The following is a 26,459-nucleotide window of genomic DNA, read 5'->3' on the forward strand; positions in this document are numbered from 1 at the left end:
TCTTTCATCTCGCCAAATCCGTTCTCTAAGTGGCTGAAGCCCTCTTTTTGCCTTGAAGTTTTACTCGATCTTTTTGTACAATAATTACGCCAAAAACCTTCTTTCAAATTTTTCCACGCTAGAAACCTCTTTTTTATAGTTTCAAATGATTTTGGATTGAGATTGGATAATGGTGTGAGTAAGAAAAAATATAGAATATTTTATTAATTACAAGTACAATAATTTCCATAAATTTGAGAATAATCGTGTATTATTTCTTTAGTCATAGATGTTATACACGCGCCTATTGTGAATTTGGGTCTAAAAACATAACAAATTAAATCTAAACTCATATGTAACCTCCATAAAGATTTGGTTGATTGTTAATTTATATTTTTTTATTACGTAGTACTAGTGTTTTGAATTTCTTTGTTATTGTCTTATCGACCTTCATATTTACTTTTTATAATATTACTTTTTTTAAAAGAAAGAAGCTCAACACATTAAGTGGAGCGATAAAAGACAACAAAGGGGACCAGCATAAACCAAAAGAAAGCTACCCAACAAAAAAAACGCTAATATTTAATCCCTTGTAATCTCCAGCATTATCATCAATAACAAAAAAAGTTATACCTAACCACTCTTTGTAGTTCGTAAAGGATATATGGATAATTTCGTAAGTTCCTTTTTCTTTATCTGAAAAATCCTTCTATTCCTTTCTAACTATATATTCTAGATTATCGCACAAAAACACACCATTCATCTCTTGCGCACCTCCTTTGTAGTTGATATCTCAGTCCAAATTAAAAAATGTTCCTTCAACGTCCATTGGCATGACCATTGTCTTCCAACAAATGATAACCAAGCACACCAAATCTGCCAAGAAAAATCACAGCCAAGAAATAAATAGTGACCATATTCAACACTTTTGTTACATAACACGCATACAACATCCTCCTGGTTAATAATCCCAAACCTACTCAGCCTCTCCTTCGTATTGACCTTTCCAGTCAATGCAAACCAAACAAAAAGTTCAACTCTTGGTAGAACTAGACCTTTCCAAATTATCCTAGTATAGCTGTAGCCTGTTATATCCTCTGTAGTTGTTTTCGCCTGCAGTACCTGCACAAAAGAGTTAGTAAAACAAACTTATTGTTTATCAAATTTCCACACAACTCTATCCTCTCTATTATAAGTGAGTTTGACCAGCCTTAAAGCATCATGGAGCTGGTTCACTAGTTCTAACTCCCATTGGAATAGCTCTCACCTCTATTGGAAGTTTCATATTCACTCAACCCCATCCCAAAATTCACAATCTCCTATAACTGATCATCTTTGGTTTGAAAACTGAGAAAAGTCTTGGAAACTGATCTTTCAGAGAACTACCACGCAGCCATACATCCTCCCAGAAACGTGTCCCTCTCCCATCACCAACCTCTATAGACAACCCAGTAAAAATTTTCTGTCATATTTGCTAATTCATGAACTGTATCTGACATATATCCTTCCAGAGTCCCCCCGGATAGGTAAAACCTGAGAGGACAGCAACACATTTGGGTTCAGGTTATGAGACGAGCAGATGACCTTCTTTCACAGTGGACATTCCTCCTTTGAAAATCGCCACCACCACTTAAATAGATGAGTTGTATTACGCACTATGGCATTTCCGACACCCAACCCACCCAGTTTTTTGGGTGCCTGCACCACCTCCCACTTGACCAAGGCCATACCATTCCTACCATCCTCCTTGCTCCAAAGAAATCTTCTCTGTAAGGAAATCAGTTTCTCTGCAAAAGCCTTTGGCATCTTATACAGACTCAAATAATATACAGGGAGGCTATTTAACACATATTTAATAAGCACTAATTTACCAGCTTTTTGAGTACCTTGGCTTTCCACCATAAGCTTAGTTTTTCCTCCACTTTGTCTATAATTAGTTTCCAAGTCTTTACTAATCTCGGATTAGCTCCTAGCAAGATCCCAAGTATTTAACTAGAAGGGAGGTTTCCTTACATCCCAACATGCTGCACATACGCTGTACTCAGTGATCATCACAGTTAATAGGAATCAAGCTAGATATGTCAAAGTTAATACTTAATCCTGACATCAATTCAAAACAACGAAGAGTCCTCCTGTAATTTTTAATGGTCTCTTCCTCTGGAGGGCATAATAGAATAGTATCATCCGCAAACTGAAGATGCGATAGCTCAATATGATCTCTTCCAACTAGTAGCGGAGATATGCGCCCCGCCTCCCCAAACATCCTGTGTAGGATATCAACAACAAGTACAAACAAAAATGGAGACAGTGCATCACCTTGTCGAAGGCCTCTTTCCATCTTAAACGGTTTAGATGGCAAACCGTTTATCAAAACTGACATAGAGCATGTACTAACACACTCAATAACCCACCCCCTCCATCTTCGTCCAAACTCCATCTTCTGTAGCACAAGATCCACAAAACTCCACCTGACTCTATCATATGCTTTCTGGAAGTCTAACTTGATTATCACTGCTTCCTTCTTTCTCAGTTTAACCCATTGAACAGTTTTGTAAGCAATAAGAGCCCTATCATGAATCTTCCGCCCTTAACAAATGCACTATGTGTCTCACCTACTAGTTATGGCATTACTGCTCGCATTCTCCTAACCAGCATCTTTGAGATGACTTTTTACACACACCCTACCATGCTAATCGATCTGAGGTCTTTTATTTCCTTTGCCCTAGTAAACTTGGTGCCACAGCCACCCAAGTAAGATTAGCATCCGTCGGTGTCCTGAAAGGCTGGAAGAAGCCCAATACCACTGTCGTGAATTCAGAACCAATTTCATCCCAACACTTCTTTATGAAGTTCATGTTGTAACCATCACTTCCAGGAGCCTTGGATGATTCACAATTCCACACTACCTCTCTAACCTCCTCAGTAGTCGGTTACACCTCCAAAGCCAAAGCATCCTCTTCACTGATCATTTCCAGTAGACCGTCCCTGAACCCCACCAATGGAGAATCCTCCTGATGATATAAGTCCTTAAAAAAGTCCCTAATCGCAACCTTAATCCTAACTTGATTCCTTATCAATCTTCCATTAATGACCAGTGTATCAATCCTATTATTTCTCCTTCTGGCCGAAGCTAAGCTGTGGAAGTATCTCGTGTTTTTATCTATGTCCCTCGCATGTCTAGAGCGCAACATCTGCTTCCAATGTAGTTCTTTTCTTACATACCATTTCTCACAGCAAGCCACAAGTGCCCTTCTTTTTGCCTCCACCGTGCCATCATAAACTCCGTTCCCCACCATGTCATCAATCTTCTTAATCTCTCTTCCTCAAACTTCATGATTTTCTTGTCCATGTCGCCAAAATTGTCTTTATGCCATCTTCGCAGTGGGACTGTCAAAGCCTTCAATTTATCTATGAAATGCAAATCTCCTAGTCCTCCATTCCTCCTTTACCATCCTCCGAAAATCTTCATGTGTAAACCAGGAGTCAAGACTCCTGAACGGCCTCGGTCCATCCTTTGACCACTTATCTTCCACTATAATAGAACAGTGGTCAGACAAACCCCTTGGACCCCCTCGTAATCGAGTCTCTGGGAACTCTTCAAGCCATTCCAAACTAAGCAGGGCCCTGTCAATGCGGCTACAGTATCGACCTCTGAACCATGTAAATTTGCGGTCAGTGCCTCGTCTTTCTTCCACCTGTACAATCTCATTAAAGTCCCCCATGAAACAACAGGGAACCTGACATAACCCACATATGTAACTCAGCTCCTCCCATATAACAAGCTTCTCATTTCTGGTATGTGCACGATAAACCAAAATAAAAGCACAATTGAAATTATTCTTCAGCATAACCCCTTCAATACACAACCATCTCTCACTTTTATAACAATATCTACTTTTAAAAAACTCCTCATCCCACATTAGCAACAACCCACCCGATGCACCAACAGACTCAACATAGTCCCACCCCGTACAACCATTTTCCCAAATTTTTAAAATATCAAAACTAGTCACTAACTGCCTTTTAGTCTCCACCAAATCTAGCATGTTTAAACTACATTTTTGCTTTAGGTCCTTTACCATCCTCAACTTACCATCACCCCTCAATCCTCTAACATTTCAAGAACTAAAAATCATTTTAAAGAATTATTGCACACCTTTTTTTGAGATTTGGGTCTGCTCCGTCTAGCTTTTGCCTTTTGTTTCGCCAGTCTTCTTTTCTGAGCAATTTCTTCATTCCGTTGTTGGAGAATGAAGAAATTTCTCAGTTATTTCGTAAGCCTTTTTAAAGGTTCTTTTGTCATCAAAGCTCCATATTATTCTTTTGGTTTGCACCAGAGTATCCATCAGACTGAAAGTCTAATGACTAATCCCTCGGGTACTGCAGAAGCAAAGTGGGCGACCCTCCCAAACAAGCAAGTTCCATTCTCAACCTCCAATGAGTATCGAACCCGAGAGAAATGGTTAAGGGACATAGACCCTCATCCATCTGTGCCAACTTACATTGGTCCATATTATTCTTTTAATTAGATGGTTTGACTTGCTTCATATCTTCCCCTATATAGACCATTATTATGGTTATTTCTTTCTTCTTTTTTATATTTAGTTTTCGATACTACAAGATGGGTGCCATGTACATATCATTCATTGAGGTTTCTAACAGATCTAAAAATATGTTTTTATACGCAAATCTCACAAAAGTAAATTTGTTTTTTTGTGTTTACCGTGTTCTTTCATGATAGAGAAATATCAACAATTTGTCATCCCAAATTAAACACCTCCCACAATCATTAGATGTTTGATTTTTCGGTTAGATTATCCACAAAAATCGTAAATGTGACTTGTTCAATTCTTTGAAATTTATCAATTCTCTCTGTTTTTCTAATATCAACTTCTCCCTATTGAAATTCTCTATCCACTCTCTCGTTAGCTCTTTGTTTTTTACTCATTATTGTGTAATCACAAAAGCTAACATTGTTGAACAAGCCCACACAAAAAAACTCTAGAACATCTCGAAGCAGTAACAGAAAATGCAAAACCCAACAAAATCCAAGGTATCAATACAAACAAAGGTAGCAAAATTTAGAGAGCGTTTATGATTTTTTTTAGTTTTAAAATTTAATTTACATGCTAAATTTTATAAGTTTTAGAAGGAGTAGAGGAGGATATTCCACAAAAGGAGTTAGGATACAAAATTTTACTTCTAGATAATAACAAAGTAACTTCTATATAAAATAGAGTAAGACAAAATGAGATCATAAAAAAATAATAAAAATATTATTTGTACATCAAAATCATTTACTAAAATCAGCCACTAATATATTGCATATAAATACATGTGTAATTTAATTTATTTTTAATGTATATTTATATTTCAACATATATTTTATACTGATAACTGACTTTAATAATTAATTTTAGTATACATATAGCATTCCTCAAAAATCAAATAGTACGACAACTCATCCTATTGTCATCCATCTACCTCATGGAATTGAAAAGAGTTATAATCGGAACAACAATGCTTGAAAACGTGACATAAATCCATATGTGGCAATTAAAGTCTACAAAATTTGAGATACGAAAGATGTTTAGGTATAATCAACGAATAATAATTCAAAAAGCATAATCTTTTTATTTTTATTTAGAATTTTTAAATTCGAATCTCACTTCTAATTTTAGAAAAATTTTAAAAAATGTTTAGATGTAGACGAATAATCTATCGTGGCACATATAGAGGATCACTCACTCAGTTCAATCACTCTACACCGTGCCGGATAAGCTTAGCTTCTTCCATTTCACTTTTCATTATTTTTTTTTTATATCATATTATAGTATATATGATTCTATGTTCTATAAATGGTATATGATGATATGATTAAAAAAGAAGGTTATGTGCTTCCTCTTCGATTCCATAGTCCATACGTAACGCATACACAAAACACAACTAAATGGTATTGAACCAATCATCATCAGCCCAAAACAACAATTAAAATAATTTTTTTCTTTTTTTTATTTATTTTTGTCTCATGCATTTTTCTGTTTATTCTAGAATAAGGTGACTCATTTGTTTGTTCTGTTAAGATAAGATTTCTTTTTTAAGATTTGTTTGTTTTGATTTAATGAGTTGTATAGTCCTTTTTTTCTTGTATATATTGAATCATCATAATCATTGAAAGAATATATACAATTCTTTCTCATACAACCTTGGCCTCTCTGATTTTAAATAATTCTTGTTAAGTGGTAAAACTTGTTAGAAAAGAAAAACGTTCTCATAATCAATTATGTCAAAATTGGTCACTATCTTCACCTTGTCTCTTCTTCTTAGCTTTGGCTTAATCTACGCCTCTCGCCCACACGTTGAATTTGATGCCATGACGATGATCTCTTCATTATCCATGCATGAGGTACGTATACTATATCTTACTCAATAATAATTAATTCTTATTAATTAACCTCTTCAAGTGTTCCATTATTATATTTTTGTTTATATGTATTACTTTGTTTGAGGAATTAATATAATTTGGATGTGTGTGAAATGAAATTGAAGGATGTTAAGACATACAAAGAAGGAGATCAGTTGGATGATGAGAATTGTAAAGGAGAGGAATGTTTGATGAGAAGGACTCTAGCAGCTCATCTCGATTATATCTATACTCAGAATAAACCCAAAAATTAAATCACTGCATATATGATCCTTATCTATATAACAATACAATAATAATTTGTATATATAAATGATTCCTCATATATAATTACCATTATTATTATTATATGCATATATATGTAATATATACATGTATCAAAATCATGAACGTCGTATTTAATAATCCTTATTAACCTGTCTTTGCCCTTCTGTTTTTGATGAATACTTAGATTTAGATTGAAGATGGATAATTGGATATCTTGATTGGCAATAATTGGCATGCCAAAAATAAAAACTCGGTTTACATGTGTGCATGAACGATTCGACCGAATCCAAATCGATCTTGCGCCATAAATTTTATTTTCTTTTTAATTAATACGTTAAGTGTTTGTTTGAGTGCTATTATTTTGATAAAAAAAGATCTTTTTTATTTTTTAGTGTGTTTGACAAATTTCGAATAGTAAAAATAAAAGTACTAAAAAAAGTCAGAAAAACATCTTTTTTGAGAAAGTGTAATTTATATTTTTTAAAAATTTTTTTTTTAAAATATTTTTCATGTAATAAATAACTAAAAAAATACTTTTATATTGTTATATCTAAACATAATTAATAAATAAAAATTTTTTTTGCATGAGATACCTAACATAAAATTACTTTTACTCTTTTATAAAATCTTTTAAAAAAGATAACTTAAAAAAAAATTTTTTTTAGAAACAAGCCCTAATTCTCTTTGTTTTTCTGCACACTTTGCATTTCTGAAAAAACTTTACTATCTCAATGTTCATTAATGTCTGATTAATTGGCCCTACGTGAAGTTTAGAAGACAAGGCCTCAATAATTGATAGCACAACGTAAAGATTAAAGAATGCTTTAACTCGTGTAGCTAGTTAGTGACATTTAATTTACAGGTTTAGTTAACGAGTACAGCATTTTTTAAGTAAAATATATAAAATTTAAGTTTTTAATCTATTTGTTGTGATATATTTATTAAAACAAAAAAAATTTATAACAATAATTGAACCCTTTGATTAATAAACAATAATTGATCAGACTAATTTTTTCTATTTACTTTTCGAGCCCTGCGCCCTAATCAAGAAGTCACTGATTGGAACCGCCACTGTCACTCTCAAGTGATAGAACTCCTCTGTTTTACTTAAACAAAAAGGACTGCTTCAAAATTGAAAATTGATATAACTCAACTTAGAGAGATAATGCACCAAATGGCATGGTTTGTTTTAGTCAAATAAAGTCATGGTATGAACCAATTATTAAGCAGTGTTTATGACTAGAGACGTAGAAATTTAAGTTGTAAATCATATTATTATATGTTATGTTATTATTTTAGAAAATTATATGGTACAGATCTAAATCTGTACAGATTTAAAGATATAATGATGTGGTAAAATCTAAATCACACATCCTAAAGCTACACTTTTCATTTAAAACTGTAACTTTTCACAAAGAAAAGCGTCACCTAATGGAAAAAAGTAAATTAGAAGATTTAAGAGAAGAAATAATTAAGTTATCAAAATTAATAGATCAAAAATTAATGATTTTAACTAATGTTAATTGTAATGACACCGAATTCTTAAAATCAATACAAAATGATTTTTCTCAAAATCTTTATTTTACTATAAGTTTTATTGAAGGACTTCAAAAACCTGAAAAAACTTATTTTTCACACGGAATTTCTAAAAAATGTTACCATGGAAATGATTCCCCACATCTTTATCATACCTTCAACCCACAATTAAATTTTATAGTAGATATGCTTGAAGAAATATTAGTATCCATAAAATTTCAAAGGGATAAGGAAAAAGAGAATCCCAAAGAAGAAAAATTTCAAAATATAATCAACATAACAGATCTAAAAGTAAAACCACCATTGAAATTATGAATATTGAAGAAAAATTAGAAGAAGTTACAATGCCTTTTAAACAATTAAAAATGGCTCAAGAAAATAATATTATGGAACATGGTTTTCAAATAGAAGAAGAGTTAGTTAATTCTGAAAATATAGAAAATGAAGAACACATTCTAGATTATTCAAGTGACGAAGAACCAGCAATTCCAATACAAGTAAAAAATGAAGCTGGAACATCTAAGGATAATCAATCTCAATTTAAATGGGAAACAGGTTTTGATAATTATGCTTTCAAAAAAGGGTTTATAAATAAAGATTCAAAATATACAAAAATACCATCAAAATACGTTCCTAAAATCCAGGAAATGGAAGGAGAAAGAATGCTTGACTTAGACTGTAAAAAGAATGAAAAGGAAATTTTCGAAAATTGGTTGAATTCCTTTTTATTAGAAGCCTTTACTAATCCAAAACTTAGTGAATTATCTGGAAGAGATATTTGGAATTACATAGGGTTTCATACTAAAGGAACTATAAGAGATTATATGACATCAATAGAGAACCAAATAATAGAAGAATTAGCAACAAAAACAACAGCTTATGATAAAATATTATATATAATGATAATTCTATATAAAGAATTTTTTGGAAAAAATATTATAGATCATAGACAAGAAGTCTATAATAAAGAATATCAAGAAGCAAAAAACCATCTAGCTAATATTCAGATATACGATCTATGTAATGTAGAGTCTTATATATGTGAATATAGAATACATTATTACAAATTAAAAGAAGAAGATAAAAATCATTATCTTAGTATGTATATAACAAAACTTCCATATCCTGCTAATGAATTTATAATGGAAAGATTTATAAGAGAAATAAATAGAGGGACAATTGAAAATAATTTTGGTGGAGCAACCTCTGCAATAAGAGAGGAAATAAAAGAACGTTGTATGCAAGAAGCGACTCAAAAAAGATTTGCAAATATAATTAGAATTTGCTGTCAGGATAATGAAGAAATGCCCCAAAAATATGGTCTTAATAAAAATTTTCAAAGAAAAAAAAATATCAATTTAGAAAAAGAAAATACTATCCAAACTGGAGAAAAAAAGAGGTACTTTAGAAAAAGAGATAATAATAAAAACAAAAGACAAAAAAATGACTATTGCCCGAATAAAAAAGAAAATTGCAAGTGTTGGTATTGCCAAGAAGAAGGACACTATGCAAATGAATGTCCCAAAAAGAAGGATAAAAAAGATCTTACTAAGCAAATAGAAATTGCTAAGTCTTGTTTCATGGAACCATTAGAGGAATCTGATGATAACTTAGACTATATTTTTGAATATGTCTCAGAAACAGACTCAGAGATTGAGTAATAATGCTATATTTATTACTATAAAAATAACAGAAAAGTTTATAAATGCTTTCATAGATTCTGGAGCAACACAATGCTTTGCTAGTTCAAATATAAAACTTGATTGGAAAAAATTAAAGAAACCATTAAGAGTTAGAATAGCTGACAAATCAATACATAAAATTGACCAAAAAGCAGAGATGGCTGAAATTTTTATTCAAAATTATAGGTTCATTGTTCCATCTATATATATGTTAGATTCTGGAATGGATTTTATTATAGGAAATAACTTTTTAAAGCTATATCATCCATTCATTCAAGAATTAACATATATAGTTTTAAAAGCTCCACACGATTCTTCAATAAATCAAAAATCAAAACGTATAAAAATATCGACTACTACTATATAGATAAGATCTTAAAATTTAAAATATTTTCTATATTAGAGACATGTTATTTAAAATCTATAAGCTTAGCTTATAAATTTCACAGAAAGAATCTAATGGAACAAGATGATGAACCATTTTCAATTACATATGCAATAAATTATGCTTTAACAAATAGCCATCATAGTATAATATTTAAAAACAGAGAAAGACTTTATGTTGATGAATTATTTCAGAAAATTGTAAAAACAGAAATACCAAAATATAAAGCTATTGAAAACCCAGCTCTATTATTAAAAGAACCATCAGGCAAATTAGTTTCATCGAATTTTCAAATAAGAGAATCTAAAATTAATAGCCCTTTAAGTTTATCTAAGTTAAAAATTAAAGAAGAAAATTCTGAAATAAAAGAACTAACAAAAAAGGTCAAAAAATTAAATGAAACCCTAAACACTAAATTATGACAATAAATAAAGAAGAAATATATGTAACTTATCAAGACAAGAAACAAGAGCTAATTGAAAGAAAAAATCGTTTGAATTATTTACAGTTTTCTGAAATAAATCAAAGAGCATTTGAAGCCCTAAAAATAATCTATGACAAGTTGAAAAGAGAAGTTGAAGAGCTAGAAAAATTAATAGAATCTTTAGAAAATAATGATGAATCAATGATAGAGTTTGCAGAAATTTTAAAATAAATAATGAAGCATAAAAAGATTGAAAAACCAGAAAATAAAATAAAAAAAAATAGGACGAGAAAATTAAAAGGTAAAATAAAGGAGTATAAAAGGGAATTAAACAATCTTCAGATTGAAATTGATGATCTTATAATAAAAAGGATAGAAATAAGAATAAATATAAACAAGTTGGAATTAAACTTAAAAAATTTATAAATGCTTGGAAAACCATATTATGACTTAAAATAATTAAAGCTGTTGAAAGAAAAAATGGAGAATGAAATTGAAAAATTAAACAGATATTTAGAAACAGGAGAAAGTGTAGAAATAAAAGAAGTTATTGAAGATTTGAGAAATTATATTAAAGAAAAAGACAAACAGATAAAAAATTTTATATACAATAATCCATGCAAAAAAGAATATTATAAATTAAAACAAGATTGAAAAGTTATGAATCAAAACATCAAAGACTAGTAATAACTGCAAGAGAAATAGTAGAAATGGTCAATACTTTTTATCAAAATCCTTTAAATAAAGCACCTATACAAATTATAAACTTATTCAAAGTAAAATATGAAGAATTAATAGAAATTTCGAAAAAGAAATTAAAAGAAAAGCCAGAAATTAAAAATTGGTATCAGAGCCAAGTTAAAGATTAAGGGTAACACTTTTTCTTTAAGCAACACTTTTAGTGATACACTTTTAAATCAATAAAAAATAAAAATCTGTAAATCTGTACCAAAACACATCTGTACACTAGATGGACCCTATTATTTTTCATCCAAAACCCTATCTTTGCTTTCCACTTCATCAGTCTCCCTTTCTCTAACACCCAAATCTGTTGTTAAAAAAAGTAAAAGAGAGTGTCAAGCACGGCTGTGTTATAGGAAGAATCTAAGACAGCGTTTGATTTGAATATGTCCAATTAACACATAAATATGATAGTATATTTTTGGCGATTGTTTACTAACACAAAATGATAAAGGATACAGTTACACATAACTATCTACTGTTTTGTCGATTTTTAGCAAATCGATGGTGGTTCGATTCTAATAGTTTGGGAACGAAATCAACTCCTCTTTTGCAGGTACCAGTTTTCTATAAGTGTATCAAAGGTTCTCGAATTAGACGAGTATTAAAATGGAAAATAAGTTCAAAAAGTGGAAAAACGTAAAATTGTAAAAGACGTGTAAAACGAAAGATTCAAAAAGTAAAATTGACTGAAATCGAAAAGATTTGCATTGAAATTTAAAGAAAGCGATAAAGATGCTTTCAATTGGCTCAAAGGACTTTAGACATGGAAATTAAAGGTACTAAAATGTAAATTGAATATGAAAATTAGACAATGCCTGAAACATAAATTTGCTTGAAAGATAAAGTTTTTGCAAGAATCATAAATGAAAGGTAAAGACAATAGAAGAAACCCTACAGAAATCGAACTCGAACGCAAACTCAGGAATTCGCTGGAATATGAGTGTGCTTGAGTGTATTTCTGAAAAGAAGTTCCAACCTTTATTTCCTAAAACTTACTAATATTTATAACCTACTTCCATGACCGACCATTAATGACACGACGCTGCTTTGTATGCGAACTCTTAAGTAACTGTTCCTGCTCTTTTGCCCACGGACGTTACCAATAAATTCCTCGTTCAGAGAAAGCTTTAGACTTTCCTACTCGTGTAACTACTCAATTCTCCTTTCGAAAAACTGTTCGATCCTTCATTCGAGTACTTGCTCGATTTATCAAGGTGTTTAAATCGAGTCCGTGTCAAATAACTTCCAATTAATGCTTGCACGTGCCTCTTTTCAGCCTCTACTTCCTTGCTGACCTTTCACCAGCATTTCGAATCAGCTCAATCTTTCGAAAATAATTATCTCGACTAACATCTACAAAAGATATATATTTTATGTCTTTCTAAAATATTGAGACACAAATTTATAACTTGAAATACTACTTTTTGTACCATTTTATCCCTTAGTATTGAAATACTAATTTTTGTACCATTTTATCCCTTAGTATTTTAATAATTTCAACTATACCCCTTCATCTTCCACCGACTCTCTTCTCTCTCACAACTAGCCTTCTCTGCTCTCTACCGTTGCTGCCTTCGGACTTCGATGGCGCCATCTTCCAACCTCTTCTCCAAGGAGAACGTTCCTTCTCCCTCACTCTCTCTCTCATATGCTTATGTTGTTCTTGTTCCCCTTCAAGATCTTCGCAACAGTGGGAACAACCACTGGTTGGCGCCGAAAAATGACCACAAATCTATGGTTCTGCCTTTCCTTTCTTCTTTGCGTCTTTGTTGTCTCCTCATTCCCTCAACCCGTAGTCTCGCTTGCGTATCATTGCTTGTTGTCTCAACTTATTGTCTCTGTGTTTAAATATTTTATTTTTATTTTCTATTAAAAAAAACTGAATCTGTTTACTTTTTTTCATTTGAAATCAACCTAAAAAATTTTGTTAATTGGTGTTGGGTTTGAATTGATAATAAATTTATACGTACCGATAAAACCATGAACAAATAACAAAATGCTACGGGGATTATATTATTCCTGTCAGTATTTAATTTTTTTTAAATATATATCATATCAATACTTTTATCAAAATATCCTTATAATTTAGTAAAAACAAAAAATATATTTTTATTTAATTTATAAAAAGACCTAAATATCCTTTTTTTATGTTAGACAAAAATTATTCATTTAAATTAATCAAAAGAAAAAAACATCCAGAAAAGACGATGAAAGTACATGGTTGAGTCGTCAACGTCATCACCGACTCGAACCGAAGACGTCTTCAGCAAGGCAACGGTCCCCTCCATGGTAGATTGCACACCAAGGATCCAACGAGGTAGCTCGGCATAGGACTCTTTCCAGTCCCTGTATATCTGTGCTACTGCCTTATGTTTTGCCAACCACGTCTTTCTGTAAGTTGGCCTGAACCCGTACGTTACTTCGGCAGCTTCTTGTAACATCTTTATCGATACCGCCACATTGGCTCAAATCAGAAGAAAGATTTTCTCACAGATCACGTGATAATCAAGCTATCGGTGGTCGCTTGATATCGCTTGATTTTCGTGCTCGAAGGCTGATGCGAATCATCCACGTGCAACCTTTGCCGAACTCCTTACATCTCCCATGGTACTTAAGATGATCCGACTCCATCACTTTGTACTCAACACCACAGCAAATGTTGTAATCCTTTACAGTAAGAACAGCTTCCTCCTTACTTTGGAAAGATTGGCCAACTTGAAATTCAACTACAGAATTTTTCTCGTGCAAACCTTGACCCCCAAAGGTTGGAACTGACTCCAGCGCTTAGCCGAAGGCTTCCTGGTTCAAGGTAGAAAAGTGTGCAGGTTGCTCATGTGTGCCGGCACTTGACGGTGGTTGACATGTTGCTGGGTTTGTCGGAATATCATCATCGCTATCCCCTCAAATGTCAGCAGGCTCTTCATCCAAATTATCCTCTAGCATCACATTTTCAACCCGATCCGGTTCTCCTTCACGTCCAACATCTGGAGATAGACGGGCTGAGGTGAATACCCCAACTGGACCAGTTGGCCGATACTCCAACAAACACTCAGGTGCAACAACGGGCATCAAGGTAGAGGCACTTCCCATCGTGGTCGACTGAGGGTTTGACGCCGTTGCTCCAGAACTATCGATGCCATGTTCCAACTTCGCAAACAACTCGTGTATCCTCACTTCCGAGAAACTCCGGCGACAATGAAACAACACATGCATATCTTCATCTGATCGTAACACGAATGTTTCATATTGCACGCCGGTTGGCACAACCGCAATAGGAATCTTGTAGAACAGCTTGTTCACCCAATTGGTGCCACACGCGCACAATTTCTGCAATATACTGGTCTTCAGATGCAACAGTGTATTAGATGACCTGATGAAAACACTCAGTGGTTCTCTATCGGTAAACTTCACACTGTGCCTCTTACTCTTTTTTACTTTTCCAGAAGAGTGCACTAACACCAAAAAGCTCTCCTCAGTCTCCATTCCTCAAGTTATGAATGAATGAAAATGACACTCTACACAACTTGTTGGGTATATATAGGCATCTTCTAAGCAGTCACGCCGTTCATAATCCGCTACAAGATTTCATAGAATACACTTTGGGCCTATCTCTTCATAAACCGCTACAGGGTATAGCGGTTTATGTGTTTCAGCTTCTGAATGTAATCCGCGACAGAGTCTAGCGGATTACGTGTAATTAGAATCCGCGTTAGATTGTCGCGGATTACATATAATGAGGTTTGTTGCATTTGCGTCTGATTTTTCAGATTATTGTATTTGCGTAACAGTTTCTCTCATTTATTTTATTTATGTAAATTGCCCAAATTTTTAAGTTATTCCTCTTAAGTCTTAACTTATGCATCCCCAATTTTCAAACCCCGACCACCACCTCAACCCTCAACCCTCAATCTTTTACTATCATCCAAATCTCTCTTCATCTAACTCTCATTCCCAACTACCGATGCCACTACCGTCACCACCATCTTCACTACTATTGCCTCCTTCTCTTTACTACCGCCACCATCACACTCTCCTACATTATTTGAGCCACATCCAGGTGCAGAGGTGCTAGTGAATTATATTTCTCTATAGCTCACTGTTTATTGAATTGCCTTCTAGATAATTGTAAGCAATTGTGAATAAATTAATGAAAATAGAGCTTCCTGTATTTTGTATTTTCCTCTTGTCCTATTGTAATTTGTATATAGCGTACGTTTCCACATCTCTTCCTCCAAGGAAATAAATATTGTTATTTTTCTGGCTGAGATACCTGCCCCAAGCTATTACTCTTCCACTCCATTAGGCAAGCACTCACCAACTCTTGGTGGAGGCCCATCGCAATGCCAACGTTCATAATCTGAGAAGAGAGGATCAGAGAGGATTTTGGAGTATGATGGTGGCGGTGACAGTAGCAATGCTGGCGACGGTGGCGGTGGTGATAGATGGGGATGAAAGTTGGATGATAAACAATTTGGGTAATGGTGGCAAAAGGTCGTACATTGTAGTGAAGAGATGAAAATTAGAAATGGGATAAGTTAGATGAGGAAGAATAGTTTAGAAGTTTTGAATAATCTTTTAATTGAGATAGTTTTGTTGACCAAAATCTATATATTTTATGGTTATAAAGTCAATTTTGTTTTTTTTTTAAGTATATTTGTCAATATTCTGAATATTTGTGAATAAAAATAGTTGTTTTTTTATAAAATTGGATAAATGGATAACGTGATTCATGAGTAGATTTTTTTAAGGTGAGTCGCTACCTAATTTTTTTCCCTCCCTGTTTTGGGGTCATGTCCTAACCTCTGATATTCAATAAATACCGAGTAATAATTAACGCAAAACTAACAATATCTATAAATTCATGCAGGTCCAAAAATCAATTACGCTAACTAACCTTGCACTCCTAGGATAGGGACATTTTTCTCCCAACAACCATCATCAACACTCCTTTTCTTTTTCTTGATCCAGAAAGGGTTTAAAAAAAAGACCACTATTTTCACGAGATTATTACACAAGTATTGTTTCTAAATGCCAGTAGTCTCACCGCAGATGGCATACGAACACCTAATTTATTAGACTCCTATTCCCTATAGTTAATAAAAGAAGTATCAAATTGCTGCAGAAATGTTAGACAAGAAACATTCAAAAGGATTAAAAAGATCAATAGTATGTGTACCTGAAACCTTGTTGGCCCTGTACCGGAATCACTGGCATGGCATGAAGTGAAGACAACAGGCCAATTTATAAGTGCAGACTACAGATAATTAATAATATAGAGAGATAGAGATGAAGAGACGACACCCTCAAGGCCTCAACAGATAATCCAATTGTAATCTGTAACTAAGCACGGTTAAAAGGTATTACTACTTACCAGCTAGATGGCAGTTACACAGACATAACTGCTATCCAATCTCAACTTTAGCTGTTAAGTTTCTTTTCCTTAGTTTTCTACTTGCTAAAATATGACCTCAGTTTTTAACATAGAGATAGAATTAGTGGAATTTGTTGGAATTATATTCAAAGATGAAACTGCATTACAATTACAACTAACTGGGCAGGGTTTAATCATCAGACTAAGCAGGCAATACAAGGGTACTGCCACCCAAAATATGCAAGTAAAAAGCAAGGAACAATGTAAACATAACTGATGACTTAGCTCCAACATATCTAACAACTTCAGACCCTTTGTGCACAGCTTCATCATGGACGTTCTTGAGACTTCTGTTCAATGCATCTGATATTCTCCATAAGAACAACGCCACAAATGATCTCAATGCTTCCATTGTCACCCTCCCCGTCACATCAAGAACAAATCTCCGGTTGGCCGGAACCGCCATCGTCGATTTGATCTGGCCAAGCAATCCTGCATCCTGAACACCACCACCAACCAAGCCTCCAACTTTGAAATGCTGAACAACTTCGCCAATTGGCTCAACGCACCCATTTCCAGTTACAATTGAACCACTAAGAACAAGAGAATTCACATTTGAACCTGAACTCGAGCTCGCACTCAAATTTGATTTTTGAGTTCTCGAATTCGTCAAGACTTGGTGAGATGTTCTAACCAAAGTCTCCACGGCACCATTGCACACAGAAACCAGAATGCCCTTAACTTGTTCCTGGTGTTTTGGATTGGTCATTCCAGCAAACATCTCATCGAAGTTATTAACATCCATTGTTTTGTCGAGAAAAACCGCAACGGCGGTGCTCACAAACACTTGTACAACGTCCCCTATAACCTTCCCACACCTCTCATCACTAATCACATTCAACCAAGCAGGCGAATCCGAAGACGCAACACCAGATTCAGCACTCTGAAGACCCAAAACCAAATTCCTCGCAAAGCTTCCAACTACCACGGAGGCAAAACCGGTTCCAGCCTTCGAGAAAAGCTTCTCCAACACCCTATCGGTGGCGCAATTAGGGTTTGTGATGAATTCGGGACTCTTACCGTTGCTCTGTTGGGTTTTAAGACCTAGCAAAAGTCCAATCGTTACGGCCTCGGAAACCTTATTGACGGAGGCGGAGCATTCCTTGGATGTGGCAATTTTGGATAACTGCTTCAAGCTGTTGGGGATCTCGTCGGAATCAGAATTCAGGAATCGGTTGAGGTCCTTGGACACGGTGGCAATGGTTTCTGAGGATTCCGCAACCAATTCGGAAAGGGAAACGAAGGCTTTCACGAGCTTCATAAGGCGCTCTCTCTTGCGAGCCACGGAGGGAGAGTGGTAAGCCTTGTATGCGCCATAGCCAGAAGCTCCGAAGAGAGTAACGAGGAGAAGCCACTTCTTGTTCCTTCGAGAGAAATCGAAACCCTTCTTGATAAGTTGACCTTCCATAGGTAAGATCAACAAACCCTAGAGTTTACCAATCAGGAACCCTAGGAGCGCGAAATTGAAAATCTAGGGTTTCAGAATTTGGTAATATGGTTGGATGGTAAATTGAAACGGGGAGGGGGAATGAATGCAGAGGATTGAATTTGAAGACGAAGAAAGACGAATTGGGGGGGGAATAAATGCAGTTGTTGGAGGGAAATAGATTGAATACGTCTGTTGTTGTAATTGGGAAATTAAGAGAGAGGAAAAGAAGGTAGTTGTTCGTTCCTCTCTATTTTCCAAGGTACGAATTTTCCAAGATGGTGATGGTTTTAACGAACTTTGTGTGAAGTGGATTTTGGAGGCAGTGAATTAAGGAGAGTGAATGGCAATGTTGAAGAAAAAACCAGCGAGTTTCGGTCAAGACCAAAGGCCAGAGTACCCGCCAAATAAGGGCTTCTTTGCTTTGTTTTGCTAAGTGTCAAGTTATCAACTATGCAAGTCTGGTCAATCCCCGCACCACAAGGATACAATCATACAAAGCAGAGCACAACACAATAACACAGATAACATGACTTTTTTTTGTTATAAATGTATTTGTTATGGTGGAGATTTACCTGGTTTTGACGTGAGATTGTTACTTGAAAATTTGTAAGATGGTTTAATATGAGATAATACTCAATTTGGTCCTTGAATTTACATGCGAGTTTTAATTTAGTCCCTAAAATTTCAATTGCCTCTATTTAGTCCCCAAATTTTGTGAACATAACTCATGTTAGTCCTTGAAACAATTTTCAACGTACAAACGTTAACGGAACACTGTCGTGACAGCTGGATGCCACACTAAACTTTGTAAAATGATATTGTTTTGGTTTTGGGTACTCAAATAACCAAAAAACAATATCCTAAATGGTGTTTATTAAAATTTTACCTAACAAAATAAGTAATACAATGTCGTTTTTGAGCTATTTAAATGTCAAAACTAAAACTGCATCATTTTACAAGTTTTAAGGTGACATGTGATAGTCTACAACAGCATTTTATTAACGTTTTTATACTAAAAATGGTCCCAGGGATTAATAATTTAATATGAGGCACGTTTATAAATTTCGGGGACTAAATAGAGGCAATTAAAACTTCAGGGACTAAATTGAGACTCGCGTGTAAGTTCAGGGACCAAATTGAGTATTATCTCGGTTTAATATATTTAGTTAAATTATAATTTAACGATTTTTAATTAATAATTTTATATAAAAATAATTACATATAAATTTTTTAAAAACTAATTAAATAATTTAGACTATTAAATAGTTTTAATAATAAAATATAATTTTTTTATTTTTTATAATCATTAAATAGATCTTTTTTAAATATTATATATTAATTAATCCTTCGTATATTTTTTAAAATTTACTCTTTATTTTATAAATTATTTTATTATTCATTAACCTTCTGCGTGACGACAATGTCGTTGTCCTCGCCTCATTAAACTTAAACTGGTGCAGTCAAGATCACGTGGTGGAGGAGTTTGTGATGGAGCAGTCGATGCCTCGTTACCTCTTTGCCTTCGCGGTTGAGACCTAGTACTAGGATTTATGTGGAGAAGGGTTCGATGGTGCTTGACTCAATGGCGAAGGAGTTCGAGAAAACAGAGGATATGATTGGGGAAGGAGAGAAGCTCTTCGAAAAAATATGACGGAAAAATGTTTATCTTTTAGTGCTGTCGCTAAATTTTTCTTACGGCAAAATAGAAAATCCAAAAATAATGTTCTTAACTCCAACTGTGATCAAAGGAGATGGCAATGGTGCTCAGGTTGTGGCTCATGAGTCATGAATTTGCTCACAGTTGAACCTTGATCATTAACAAGATCAATGAATATTTTTTGTTCAATGAGGGTTTTATTACATAAGCTGAGAGAAAGATTGTGGAGGCTATATAAGGAAAGAGAGAGATGAGAGTTGAAGAGAAAGGGAGAATAATTTAAGAGTAAAGTATCGTTTTTGTCCCTAACGTTTAGGGTAAGTCCCAAAGTTGTCCCTAACGTTTCAATCGTCCTATTTAAGTCCCTAACGTTTCAAAATTGACTCAATGTTGTCCTGCCGTTAGGGATCCGTTAATAGAATTAACGGCGGGACAAAATTGAGACAATTTTAAAACGTTGGGGACAAAAACGATACATAGAAATAAATTTTAATTTTATCCTTCAATAATATTAATTTTTACTGTACATAATATTCAATCGTTTTTTAAATTACAGTTAATCACATTACTTTTATTTTAAATAAATTAATTTTGTTATAATTTTATTCTTAAAGTAATGTAATTTTTTTATAAATAAATAAATTTTACACTTTCATTCTAAATAATGTAATTTTACTTTCATTATTTAATCACATTACTTATAATTTTTTAATAATTTTACACTTTCATTCTAAATAAATTAATTTTTTTATAATTTTACATTTAAAGTAATTTAAAGTAATGTAATTTTTTTTTATAAATAAATAACTTTTACACTTTCATTCTAAATAATATAATTTTACTTTCATTACTTAATCACATTACTTATATTTTTTTTTAATTTTACACTTTCATTCTAAATAAATAAATTTTTTATAATTTTATGCTTAAGTATTGTAATTCTTTTATAAATAAATAAATTTTATACTTTCATTCTAAATAATTCTAAATAATGTAATTTTACTTTCATTACTTAATCACATTACTTATAATTTTTTTTTATAATTTTACACTTTCATTCAAAATAAATTAATTTTTTTTATACTTTTACTCTTTCATTCTAAATAATGTAATTTTACTTTCATTACTCAATCACATTACTTATATTTTTTTTTTATAATTTTACACTTTCATTCTATTCATATTACATTATTTATTTAGAATAAAAGTATAAAATTTATTTATTTATAAAAAAATTACATTACTTTAAGTATAAAATAAAAAAAATTATTTAGAATAAAAGTGATGTGATTAAGTGTAAATGTGATTAAAAATAATTAAATACTATGTATAGTAAAAAATTATTATTATTGAAGAATAAAATTAAAATTTATTTCTATGTATCATTTTTGTCCCCAACGTTTTCGTCCTATTTAAGTCCCTAACGTTTCAAAATCGTTTCAATTTTGTCCCGCCGTCAATTTTATTAACGGATCCCTAACGGTAGGACAACATTGAGTCAATTTTGAAACGTTGGGGACTTAAATAGGACGATTGAAACGTTAGGGACAACTTTGAGATTTACCCCAAACGTTGGGGACAAAAACGATACTTTACTCATAATTTAAAAATTTTATTAAAAAATTAACAAAAAATTAAAATCACACGTAATTTATTTTTTATGAGTACAACATTAATTTCTTTATTTAATGAATATATCTGTAGTGTTTATATCTTTCACGTACAAATAGTAATTTATTCTTAAAAAAATTTAACACATACAAAATAGAGTTGACATTTTGTGTGTTCTGACGGATAAAATTTTTTTCTATAAAAATGTTAAACTCACCTATAAGAAAAATAACGAAGAAAATCACCCATCTCCCTGCCATATTAAAAAAACTCAGCCGATGAAGATATGCTTAGCTTTTTTTTCTATTATTTTCATTTTAAGGTATTGGTATTATAACTCTAAAAATACCTTTCTAGAAACAATAATGGCACAAGGTAAAGCAGAAACTAGAGACACGTCAACTTTATTTCTTCTATGATATTTATATCACAAATTTATTCATCAAAAATTTTCTTTTCTCGTTACATATTAGGTTAAACGATTACTGAAAGAACACAAATGTATATTATTCTGCCATTTCTGAAATCAAGTTTCTTAAGTTCTATTATTTTCCAGTTTTCAACTATCCAAGAAAAAGGAAGTAATATAATGAACTAACAAATAACAGAATGGAAAAAACGTCCATCATCTATTACAGAGATAATTTCGAGCCAATTGAAGGAGGAGATTGAGGCAAATCAGAAATCTTACTATTTCTGATTCAATAGAATGAGAGATCTCAAAAAGCTCTATTTACAATTGATGATATATATAGCTAGCTAATTAACTTAGTGAACTAATAACTAACTAACTATGTCAGATGGCAGTAGGTTACTCACCATCTTTAACTAACAGTGCCAACTGCCAACTTGCCACAGATATCTAGCAACCAACTGCACTAAAGAGCAATGCTAGGGGGCCAGCAATTTTTGTGATTGTTAGCCATCAACTAGCCATCAATGATGATTTGATGGTGTGAGATTGGTGTGAAATTTCATCCAATGGCTCACCTTCCTCTGCTGGTTACATGCTGGCCAAAATTCAATAAAACTGCTGGTCCCCTAGACTTTTCCCTGCACTAAATACTCAATAACAATAATCAAATAAAATAATTTGCAAATCCGTTTAAATGTAAAACAAACCTTCATGAATTAAAAATGTCGGTCATTATAGAGTATTTCTTTCAAGATTTAAAATGACAAGTGATAAATCTACTTTTATTATTAAGAGTAAATATCTCATCCGCCCCTGACAATTATCTCGAAAGGACAACGAAACTCCAAAAAAAAACACCCAACCCGGTCTTTGATATTTTTTTTTGGACTGATTAGGCAAAAAAAAACATTGATTTTTTTTTTGCACAGGGACTAATCAGTCCCATAAAAATAAATCTCAAGAACCGAATTAGTATTTATTTTTGTCAAAAGTCTCGTTGTCTTTTAAAACAATTGTCAGAAATTATTTTGAGTTTTTCTCTATTATTTTTTAAAATTCTAAATTGAAACCGTTGCGGCTAGAAGAAAACCATGAGGCGCATGTCAGAAGACAAATATCATATCATTTGATCACTTAAGTAATCACATTATTGGTTTCCTTTCCAACACAGTTGACAGCAAGGCAATGACGGGGAGGCCAACACAAACAAAAAATAACAAGACTGAACACCCCAATCAGTCAATCACCACTAAAACCGCCATAAAATAATTAAAAAATATATAAAAGAAATCAACTTAACTATATTTAACAACAAACAAGACGAGTCATGTACACTTCTTGTGCCTATATGATGTATACCTTCTGAAACAGCTCTCCCTCGAATTGGTGCGTTTGTGCGTATATTCATCCCCATTCTCAGTTTGGACCTCTATAAAACAGAGATCAAACATCAACCGAGCACGCACTTGGTTCCAGTCTTTCCTTTTCATTTGAGTTGTATCCCGAACACAACATTTAGCCTTGCGGCAAACAAATGCATAGTAATAGATGTTACAAGTTTCGATTCAAAACCTCAAATAATATCAAGTAACATATCTTGACACTTCCAAACTTTGTTGACCATTCATCTATGTACAACAGATGCTCAAGAAAGACACAGGTAGTCAAGTTTTTCTGAACATCAGCCACCTGTCCTTCATGCTCTTACTTCTAAGTGAGGATCAAGTAGCCCTGAATGACCACAATCATGTTCTCTGGCTTGAAGCTTTATGCCACCTTTGAACCTGTATTACAAGTAATAGGTTTAATGCCATAATCGTCATCTTCAAGATCACTAAAAGATATGTCTTCTTCATTCACGATGGAAATAATTGGTTCTCCTAAATCAGAATCTTCCTCTGGCCAATCAATATCATCATCATCATTAACATAGTCCTGAGTAATAATTTGAGTGGAATGACCACATTTTAGATCCTTGTTCTCATTTTTAATCATTGTATTTTCCTGAATTACAGACTTGTCAATGAAATGTGTTTCAGAACTTTCAACTGCAATCGTGTGCTTCTCTATCTCTTTATCTGCTAGCATGGATAAAGATGTTGTTTCATATCCATATGTTTGATGAGAAAGGTCATCAGAATAGGCATCATCTACTAAGCTGCAGGCAAAATCATCATGCCGAACAGGGCCTTTTGAGTACATAGTTCTTATTCTGGAAAACTCAAATTCAGGCTTTGTTTGTTTGTGCAGCTCCTGCATCCACATTGCCCTGGCTTCCATCACCTGAAAATATCAAAACCCACCTCAACTGACTATTACAGAGAACCAAAGCCTTGTTCCACTAGGTTGGTTCAGCTACATGGATCAAATGAAAGTTGAGCACATGAAAGGCATACATGGATGCATCACAATATTGGTAAAAGTTGAGCACACAAGAAACTGACATGTGCTTATTGAAATCCAAAGACATATAAAAGAAAGAAAAAGACGGACTGCTGAATAAGAACTTCAACTAAAAGCCCAAATAAATCTTCTAATTAACATCAAAATTTAACATTCACTTAAATAACCATTGACAAAATCAAAATCTTAAAGTAACTCAAATGAACTCATCTTATAAAAGTTACAGTCCAGCTTCCTCCTAGAAGCCAAAAAGACAAACAGCCTAAACTTACAGAATTTTGAAATTCTATAATGAATTAAAACAGAATCATAGAGAACAATATTGAAACTCTAGAATGAATTCCAGAGTACAAGCCTGAGTACTAAGTAACATGAACTAAAAAAAATTCGACCTCAACACAACAGTAAGGTAACATTCACACCTCCATATCAGTCTTCCAGTTTTATTGTTTACACTGATTATGCAAAGATGAAGTTAAAAAAACCACTTCCATCAAGTTTGAGCCAACTCTTATGAAAAAATAAAGGGCCAATTCTATGATGAAGAGGATTTTGTATAGAGAGAATGTAAGAGGAGTGTATAATCTACTTTAAAAAATTAATAAAAATAAAATAACACATTAACCTAGATAAGTATCTAACTATCTATCAAAGAGAATCTTCATCACTTCACCATTTTCCCTCTTAACCATAGCTATATAAGTAATTGTGGTAAGGGATTATAAAAATCATCGATATCTTTCAAGATAGGAGACTGCAATCTATGGTCCTCGGAAGAGAGACACCAAAGCAAAAGTCCCAGTTACTGACCTGCGGTGTAGACAAAATGGAAGCATCTTCTTTATTAAGCCTTGAATGCAAAAGCACAAAATAGACTTTCCAGAAGTAACTTTCACTCATATGGCAAGGACACAGTTCAATTCTGAGTGCATTCAATCTAGGAATAAGTCTCTCAATTGCAACCGCATGCTCTTGTTGTGCATCGGACATGTCAAAATCTACAGGTACAATGAGCCAAGAGATGCAATCAGAAATCCCCAAATTCACCATTATAAAACACTGAAGCTTGTATGATGACCAGCAGAATTGAATTTAATCAAAATGAATTGAATTGAAACACTTATCACCTAAGATTAAGATTCACAACAAAAATGACTATAAGCAAGAACAAAATTGAAAAACGAAATGATGAACCAGCGATCTAATGCATTTCTTCCTTTTTTTTAATTTAATTTGAAAAAGGAGGTTACCTTGAGGATCGTCTTCCTCGTCAATAGGAAAATCGAGCCAGGTCTCGGGATGCATAGCGATATTGAAGGCGAAGGACAAAACCTCGTCGGTGATCCCAACGGCGCGTTCAGGAGCATATTCCTCCAATTCAGGTTGGTGGTTCCCTCCGAAATCGGATCCGATGGGTTCAGGATCAGGTTGGTCGACGTCGGAATAATCGGGCCGAGAATGATCGGGAATAGAGTCTTGGTAGAGGTCGTGAGAAGGGGGAGATGAAGGGTTGGAATTGGAAGGTGGAGGAGGAGCGAGGAAACTAGCCATTCCCCAGAATTGACGAGTTAGGGTTTGTTTGATTTCATCAAGATCCTCTTTGACTCCACGGCCTTGGCCTTGATCCTCTTCGTCTTCGTCGTCTTCTGGTTCCGATCCATGCGCATTATCATGATGTTCATGTGGTTGGCTTGTGGGAGAAACAGCTGGAGGGTCCGCTACGACGTCGTTGTCATCGATTCGGAGGGAGTTTGTTAGGGACCGAGCTAGCCACGATGACATGCTGCTGCTTCTTATTGTAATTTGAATTTTAATTTTGTGATTGTGATTGTGAGTTTGCTTTTGGTTTGATGCGTAAAACAGAATGTGAGTGAAAAGGTTTGGGGGAGAGAGGGGAATATTATGGTGGTTTTATTCACTAATGTCTAAGATGGTCGTCTCTACTTTTAGACGCATCCGACATCGCTGATTGGCTGTAAATGTTTATTTATTCTCTCACTTGTCACCACTTACCTCGCTAAACGGGAGAATCAAACTCACAAACATTAAATCCATGCACAGTAACTGGTCTT

At 33.6% G+C, this 26,459-nt stretch overlaps 2 protein-coding genes across 2 annotated transcripts; both read right to left on the bottom strand.

The window, feature by feature from the left end:
* Positions 1-16,728: 16,728 nt before the first annotated feature.
* Positions 16,729-18,703, bottom strand: LOC130944129 (protein PHLOEM PROTEIN 2-LIKE A10-like). Its single transcript, XM_057872297.1, has one exon. It carries the CDS (start codon positions 18,278-18,280, stop codon positions 17,015-17,017), a length of 1,266 nt encoding a protein of 421 aa, XP_057728280.1. The 5' UTR covers positions 18,281-18,703; the 3' UTR covers positions 16,729-17,014.
* A 4,403-nt stretch (positions 18,704-23,106) lies between these two features.
* Positions 23,107-26,234, bottom strand: LOC130944130 (uncharacterized). The gene is made up of 3 exons (XM_057872298.1): positions 25,638-26,234; positions 25,198-25,385; positions 23,107-24,267 (listed from the first exon to the last, which is right to left on the bottom strand). The coding sequence occupies exons 1-3, from the start codon at positions 26,167-26,169 to the stop codon at positions 23,752-23,754; spliced, it is 1,236 nt and encodes a 411-aa protein (XP_057728281.1). The 5' UTR covers positions 26,170-26,234; the 3' UTR covers positions 23,107-23,751.
* Positions 26,235-26,459: the final 225 nt, after the last annotated feature.

This window comes from Arachis stenosperma, chromosome 8, assembly GCF_014773155.1.
Source record: "Arachis stenosperma cultivar V10309 chromosome 8, arast.V10309.gnm1.PFL2, whole genome shotgun sequence".
NCBI classification, from domain to species: Eukaryota; Viridiplantae; Streptophyta; class Magnoliopsida; order Fabales; family Fabaceae; genus Arachis; species Arachis stenosperma.